The sequence below is a fragment of the Brassica oleracea genome, chromosome C5, assembly GCF_000695525.1.
Source record: "Brassica oleracea var. oleracea cultivar TO1000 chromosome C5, BOL, whole genome shotgun sequence".
NCBI classification, from domain to species: Eukaryota; Viridiplantae; Streptophyta; class Magnoliopsida; order Brassicales; family Brassicaceae; genus Brassica; species Brassica oleracea.
In genome coordinates this window covers 1,633,074-1,640,901 of record NC_027752.1, presented here as the reverse complement: position 1 = coordinate 1,640,901, position 7,828 = coordinate 1,633,074, and the positions used below count along the sequence as shown (strand labels likewise).

General features: G+C 33.2%; 2 protein-coding genes across 2 annotated transcripts; one reads left to right on the top strand and one right to left on the bottom strand.

Moving 5' to 3' along the window:
* Positions 1-969: 969 nt before the first annotated feature.
* Positions 970-3,584, bottom strand: LOC106295470. Its single transcript, XM_013731383.1, has 3 exons — positions 3,220-3,584; positions 1,497-3,070; positions 970-1,409 (listed from the first exon to the last, which is right to left on the bottom strand). Exons 1-3 carry the CDS (start codon positions 3,532-3,534, stop codon positions 1,241-1,243), a joined length of 2,058 nt encoding a protein of 685 aa, XP_013586837.1. The 5' UTR covers positions 3,535-3,584; the 3' UTR covers positions 970-1,240.
* A 183-nt stretch (positions 3,585-3,767) lies between these two features.
* LOC106295471 lies at positions 3,768-5,071 on the top strand. The gene is made up of 3 exons (XM_013731384.1): positions 3,768-4,038; positions 4,382-4,405; positions 4,505-5,071. The coding sequence occupies exons 1-3, from the start codon at positions 3,846-3,848 to the stop codon at positions 4,852-4,854; spliced, it is 567 nt and encodes a 188-aa protein (XP_013586838.1). The 5' UTR covers positions 3,768-3,845; the 3' UTR covers positions 4,855-5,071.
* Positions 5,072-7,828: the final 2,757 nt, after the last annotated feature.

Genomic DNA, 7,828 nt, shown 5'->3' with positions numbered 1-7,828 from the left:
CAAACCGTAAAAGTGTCAATAAAAGTTACAATTATATACTGACAAATCACACTAATTCATTTGGTCATGGTTTATTAGTTACCAAGCAATATCAATTCTATAAGCCACAGCCGCGTAAATACAAATAAGTATTATCACCTTAACTGAGTAGTTATTCTTTTTTCTTTGTTTGAACAGAAGAAGTCCACTAATTGAGTACTTATTCAATTTTCATTTTTGATGTACAAAAGAAATATGAGGAAAGATAATTGGATGCGTGGCTTATAAGTTACTAATAAAATTAAGTGGGTTCTCCATTCCAACAAGAAGCAATTAACTTGTGTTGTGTCATGCTTATATTTAGTTACATCACATAATCAACAGTATTATTAAAATATAATTTCTCAGACCAAAAACACCGTCCATTCGATCACGTTTAATACGTTTCTGTTTTGTTTATATATATTAAAATTTTGGTAAAGCTTATTATTCCTTGAAATAATGTTTTATATATTGATGAGAAAAAGGTGAGATGCTAAAGAATTGTGTACATTCATATCATCTCAACCTCCAGGGCTAAAAAAAAAAAAAAAAAAAAAAAAAAAAAAAACCTCCAGGGCTCCATCTTTTACAAGTAATAACGTGTATCATGTGGAAACACATAGTAGTTTACAATATAATATTGTTGCTGGCGAGACCTCGAGAAAATGATTGATGAACGAAGTTTCGTCGGTTCTACATGTTTTGTTACTAACGTGTGATTCAAGTGACGAAGTAATGCATCTCTGTAGTTCACTAGTTCTTAAGATTTTTTTTTCTTGATACAGACATTGATTTTCTTATCGTCTATTAAACTTTCACCTTTCGTGTGGTTGTCAATACAAAAAAAGTTGATAGATCAACAATAGGGGTAGATACATGACAGATTTTAATATAGATCATTAAAGAAAATAAAGAACATGTTGATTAATTGCTGATGAGTAGACCATAAACACACACAATCAAAGTTCTTATGCATAACTTTTCTAAATGGACTCACAACCTTGATACTTCGAGACTAGGAGCTTAGAACTCACAAATTCTCCGTAAGAACGAATCAGTGGACCATACGACTAGTCTAAGACTGAGATCATTTGCTGGCGACAAAGCCAGTACTCTGGAGTAATTGAAAAAGAATTATATACTTGAAAACAAACAATCTTTCGAGCCCCCAAGAAAAACATAAGAGGCGAGAGACAGATAAGAGTACAGTGTATTAATATTACTCTGCCTTGGAGATTGGAGGCACAGAGAGTTCGGTCTCGAGCATAAACGAGAGATCATGCATCTGTGACATCAGCTCTTCCCCAACATCACTCTTTGACTTGCGAGATATTGCTGTTGTGCCTACAAGATCAAGCGTTTGATCTTTACCATCAGGATCACTCGTTCTGAAAACAAAGCAAAAAGAAAACAAAAGAGATCAGAGATTGCATACAGAGATCAGAGAACAAGATGTTAAGGAGTAAATAAGAAACCTCTCTACGGACAAGGTTCCAGAAGGCATGTCTTTAACTTCCTCTGGGTTGGTTTGGTCTTTACTTTCCGGAAAATAATCAAAGGGAAGGTCTCTGTGATGGTTATTTTCCCCAAACAAATTTATTTCCTGATTCTGCTCAGCAAATGAATTCACATGGTTCGTGGGAGGCTGCACAGGTGTTTGCAAAACGTTTGAGGGTGTGAAACTATCCCAAGCTCCAAAGAGATCATCTTCTTGACCTTTGGCCATGTCAGATATCACGCCTGTACCAGTATTCTGCTTCTCATCTTTGCTCTGTTCATTAATACCATTCTCAACATGCGCCAGCCCATCAAATATCTCCTCTTGGCAACTTTCCATGGTTCGTGAAAGCAGATTACTAGGAGTCTTGGAGTTAACTGAGCTTGCAAAATCATTCCAGTCATCGTCACCATCATTATCATCCGTAGGCGTCTTCTCAACTGCTTTCTTTTCACTGGTTTGCCATAGATCATCTCCAATCCAATCAATATCCATGGATGAACTTCCATTGCCTCCCATAACTAGTCCCTCATGGACAGTCTGGTCGTTGTTTTGAGTCTTGCGAGTAACACCACCAAACAAATCATCTTGCAGCCAGTCACCAGCTTTGGAAACATAATCAGTTGAAGAATCTGCTGGTTTTTCATAGAATAAATCTTTCCCGGAACCAAAAACAGAATCCATATGAGCAGACAAATCAACTTGAGAATTTACAAACGGATCACCACTAATATTTTCCTGGGAAACAGATTGAAAGTCAGAACCCCAATCAGAGGAAGAGGCAACAACCATGTCATCGATAGACTTGAGGTCAGCATTTGTTGATAATGCTCCCTCAAACAAACCAAAATCTTCATCCTCTTTAGAAGAAATATTTCTCTCAGCATCTTTAGAAGCACTACTTCTCTCAGCATCTTTACCCTTAAACAAACCAAAACTCTCATCCTCTTTCGACGAACTATTTCTCTGAGCATCTTTTCCTTCCAAGAAACCAAAACTCTCAACATTTTTAGAAGAACTAGTTCTCTGATCATCTACACCCTCAAACAGGCTAAGGTTTTCACCCTCTTTAATAGAGTCCCCTGCATTTTTTCCCTCAAAGAACCCAAAGTTCCCCTGCTCTGCTATAGAAACACTATCCTGTGCATCTCGTCCTGCAAACAAACTAAGATTCTCATGTTCCCCATATGAAACATTCTTCTGAGCATCTTTTTCATTCTGCTGTGATTCAGCAACTCCTTGACTCTTCACACCATCAAACAAGCTAAGACTACGTGGATCCTTAAAATCATCTTCCTCCTCCAGTCTGCTCTCAACCGGATCCACTTTAGAAAAATCTCCTCTTTCTTCAACAAAATAATGATCAAGACTAATCCCTCCTAAATCAAGACGGTTCTTATCATCATCAGGTACATTGTTTGAAGCCTTCTCTTCCCTTGCTAACCATTGGACTTCAAAATCAAGAAACTCAGACACAGAGATTCCTTTTGCCACGGGCGCCTTAGCTCCAATTCTTGATCCATTCGTTTCCTTTAGTGGCTCCACCATCTCCTGCAGATTAAATCGTTTCATAAAGTCTTTCTTCTTTACAATAATACCACAACACAATCATACTCTACATCTAACTACTAATATTCAATATTCTCAGCAATGCACAATCAACAGAGCGTATGAACGATGAGATTTGATTGTTCTTTTACCAATCCGTCCAGATCGAGAGAGGTGAGAAACCATTTGTAACCACAAGTGGATGTAAACTTGATCGGATCAGGAGGATTCTCGCTCGTCCGTTGCTGCTCGCCGCAGAAAACGCAGATCAGAGACTCGATCCCTCGCAGAAGCTTTCCTTTACAGTTTCGGCAACGGAGGTAAGGAGGCGAAGCGTCGAGCTCCGCGATTGCCTCCGGAACTGTGGGAAGGGCGAGTGTATAGGAGTCCGAGTAATCGAACTTGGCCTCCTTACGAAGCGAGACCTTGAGATTGTTGATCAGATCCAACGAGATCTCCGTCGCCATTTCGTAAGGAATCTTTAGCGTTGGAGGTTGAAGAGAACATACACGCCCATGTGAAGGAGGCACTCGGTTTCAGAGATCAATTGTTAACCAAAGATAACCAGTTAATTGTACCGGTACCGGTTTGATTAGATTTGGTTTATCTATTTTTTTTTTTCAACTGTTTACCGCCCAATTGGTTTGTGTAACTAACTTTAGATTTTTTTTATGTAATTAAGACACCAAAGCGTCAAAATCTAAAAATTCCTTTTCACACTCGGTCGGAATTTCAACTCTTTACGACGACTCTCTGATCGACGGATCTGTGTGTTTTGATGGCGAGCCACGCGGCGGCGTTGAAGGTTGGGCTAGCTTTGATGGGGATGAGCATGGTGGGTTACATACTTGGTCCGCCTCTCTACTGGCATCTCACTGAGGCTTTGGCTGCCGTTAGCCACTCCTCCGCCTCCTCTTGTCCTCTATGTGCCTGTGATTGCTCTTCACAGCCTTTTCTCACGATTCCCGAAGGTAAAATAGAAGCTGAGGTTTTGCCTCATGTTGCTTGAGTTTGAATCTGAGAACATTTAGATCCGCAATGATTAGTGTACTGAGTAGGTTTAGATCTACTTGTGTTGTTGAGCTCTCTCCATCATAGAATATTTTCTCAGCTCTCTAAAGTGTTGATTCTCTCATTGTTTGAGCTAAACAGTGTCATTAGGTTATGATCTGTAAACTTATTGGATTTTATATATATTAATTAATAGATTTATTGTTTTTTTTTTGCTTAAATAAACTGAGTTATAAACTCTTCTGGCTTTTTCTTCACAGCCAAAAGATTGATACTTTTCTACTTGTTTCATTTCTATTGCAGGACTCAGCAATGCTTCTTTTCCCGGTGAGTTCACTGTTTACTTGAACTGAATCAGTTTAAGAGTCTTTAACCTTTAGGTAATCGAGTCTTACAACTATTAAACATATTTGCTTTGGCGTGTAGATTGTGCAAAGCATGATCCGGAGGTGAACGGAGACACTGAGAAGAACTATGCCGAACTTCTGACCGAGGAACTGAAGCTGCGTGAAGCAGACTCTTTAGAGAAACATAAACGAGCGGACATGGGGCTGTTAGAGGCCAAGAAGGTAACTTCTTCATACCAAAAGGACGCAGATAAGTGCAACTCTGGTATGGAAACATGCGAAGAAGCTCGTGAAAAAGCGGAGTTGGCACTCGCCGAGCAGAAGAAGCTAACATCTAAGTGGGAAGAGAGAGCTCGTCAGAAAGGATGGAGAGAAGGAGCCATCAAGTCAAATACTAAAACCAATAGCAATGCTCAGGCTGCTGCTTAGAAACTCTAGGGTTCAGCAGAAAGGATCATAGCTCCAAAACCACTCGTGTAACAATAATGAATATCGTAGTTCATATTCATAATCAATTAATCATATCATATTGGGAGTTTGTATGGCCTAATCGTGACTGGCATGGGCATTCATATTTCCGCGTCCTCGGTTACTCAGTCGGTTTAGGTCTGGATCGAGTTATTAATATCCGGTTCATGTTTGGATCTGTATGGGCCAGACTACTCGGACCATGATTAACCCCAATCTCTAATTTTTAGGGTTTTTAGTTTCAGCTAAGAGATGGTTTTTAGTTTTTCTTAATTAAAGTCTTTTAAATAAGAGATATAAGAACCGTCTTTTAGTCGAAAAATGTAAAAAAAAAAAAAAAAATGTCAAATCATGAGTTAAGAATTCCAACTAAGAGACCAGAGTTAATCATCCCCTCGGAGCCTCAAATCCAATAAGTTGGTCCAATGTCATATCCTCGTGGTCGGCAACATTCCATAATCTGAAAAAAAATAGTATTAAATTAGCCGCAAACTAAGAAAACAAACAATACATTCACAATATAACAATCACGAACGGTTTAGTTCAATATTTGACATGATGAGATGTTGTCAATTTTGCACCTATAGTCATTTTGTAATTGAAACATCCTCGGTATATTAATAGAAAAACATTTAAAAAGTTATAACCTGTAATTTGTACCTGAGTTTTCACCTAATTAAATTGCTAATTTTGCTTACGTGGCGGCTTGAGAATCAATTGACAATTTTGTTAGTCCAAAATTAAATTGCTAGGGAATGTTATATTATATAGTATGTCCATTATCGATCATTCATTTATCAAATTAAAATTATTATATATTTTTTTCCTTAAATAAAACCAACGGAATTACCTAATGTGATTAATATATATACGGCAATTAATGATTTTAAATAATAAAGATTTGCTAACAAATAATAAAGATTTGCTAATAATCTGTATATTTTCTATCATTTTTGTTTAATTATTTATTATTAAAATAAATTACACAATTACATTAATCATACAATAAAATTTTATATTTTTTGTATATGTTGTATTTTGATTTTTTCAAAACGAGTATAAATTATTAAATCTGTTAAAAGTCTCACATAAACTTTTGTGATCAAGGTTTAATTTTTTTTCTACAATAAGATACAATGATTATAAATCATATGAATAAATAATTTTATTTTAATAGGTGTTTATGTTAATATATATATATATTTTATATCGTTTCAATTAAACTAAACATCATATGAAACTACATACTTATATTTTGATATATTTGCTGAACATATATTGAAAAGTTAATATTTTAATTTTGAAATCTTCATTGTTTTTTTAAAAGATTATAAATTATTGAAACCACTAAACATTCCACATTTAAAAAAAATGTTGGTGTAAAATTTTGTTACAAAAATATGCAAATAATCATAAAATCATATGAGTAGAAACCCCATTTAATAAATATTCATATTAAAAGTATACTATATATCTATGTTAATATCATTTAAATTTAATTAAATATCATATACGATAGATAAGATTGATTGTTTTGATTTATTTACCCTAAAATATTGCGAATAAACAAGAGCGGTCGTTTGATTTATATGCGCACACCAATTTATTACATAATAGTAACTGATTTCTTAGTTATTTAATATATAATTATTATTTTATTATTTTATAATATGCAGAAAAATATAAAATATTTATTCTGCACAATTCGGAGATTTTAACTTAAGTATGTATCTGTTTAATAATTTTAAATCTTAAACATTTTCTAAATCTCTGGCCAAAACAAAATAACGAAATGAGAATAAACTCAAAAATCAATATTTATATCAAGCAATAACCAAAATGAAAAAAAAACGACACAAAAATGAAAAAAAATATTGAAGATAGATAGAATTGACATGTGAACGTAAACTTCTCATAACCATAATTAACTTTTAAATTGCTAAATCATGATATAAAACCGAGCTGACATAGTTTTTTTTTCTTTTAACACAGTTGACATAGTTCCATTGTAACCAAATAGTAGGTCTGAGATTCTTCGACCTAAACGTTAACTTTTTATGCGATAAGTGATTTTTTGACCTTAGATATTTTAAAAAATGAGATCAGCTCATTAGTAAACAAATTATGTAATTTACAAAAAGTTTTTAAAAAATGGTTTTATGGCCAAAAATATTAATTCGATCAAGAATATAAATTTAATTTTTTCATACGATATTTCTTAAATAATTTCGTATAAATTTACCTTGCCCATGTCTTATCCCCTATATATTATTTGAGAAGCATTACAACTTCTTTTTGTAGCCACATGTCATCACTAGGATGATTCTTAGAATCATTATAGAAATATGTTGGTCCATCTAACTATATAATAAGCTTTTTATTAAACTAACAATATATATATATATATCGTTTTAAATTAAACTATAAACCATATAAAATCTTAATATTTTAGTTTCAAAATTTACTTTGAACAATTTTTTTGATAAAAGTTTTGAACGATCATTGACAACTTATTTTTTTAAAAATTATAAATTAATAAAAATATTAATCCCACAATGACAATTTTGTTATCAGTAATTTAGATTTTTTTCTATAAAAGATATAAATGATCGAAAAAACTATATAAGGAGAAATCATCATTTAATAGACATTAATATTAAAAATATACTAAAATATATTATCTATGTTATTATCATTTAAATTTAATTACATATCCTATCAAATATAAAAAAAAATATTTTTTGGATTAATAAAATTAATTTATATGTTTGCACTAATTTAATTATATATTTAATAGTTACTGATTTTTAATTATTTAATATATATTAATTATTTCATAATATGTAAAAATATTTAATACATAAAATAATTTATATATATAATGTTGATTAATATCTATTATTATCTATCGATCACAGGACCAATGTCGTTTTCA

Excerpts from the sequence above, each read along its gene's own strand:
- LOC106295470 (XM_013731383.1), bottom strand. The coding sequence starts at position 3,534 with ATGGCGACGGAGATCTCGTTGGATCTGATCAACAATCTCAAGGTCTCG. Across the intron at positions 3,071-3,219 it reads CTCTCGATCTGGACGGATTG|GAGATGGTGGAGCCACTAAA; the intron begins GTAAAAGAACAA and ends TTTAATCTGCAG. Across the intron at positions 1,410-1,496 it reads GGAACCTTGTCCGTAGAGAG|AACGAGTGATCCTGATGGTA; the intron begins GTTTCTTATTTA and ends CTTTGTTTTCAG.
- LOC106295471 (XM_013731384.1), top strand. The coding sequence starts at position 3,846 with ATGGCGAGCCACGCGGCGGCGTTGAAGGTTGGGCTAGCTTTGATGGGG. Across the intron at positions 4,039-4,381 it reads TTTTCTCACGATTCCCGAAG|GACTCAGCAATGCTTCTTTT; the intron begins GTAAAATAGAAG and ends TTTCTATTGCAG. Across the intron at positions 4,406-4,504 it reads CAGCAATGCTTCTTTTCCCG|ATTGTGCAAAGCATGATCCG; the intron begins GTGAGTTCACTG and ends TTTGGCGTGTAG.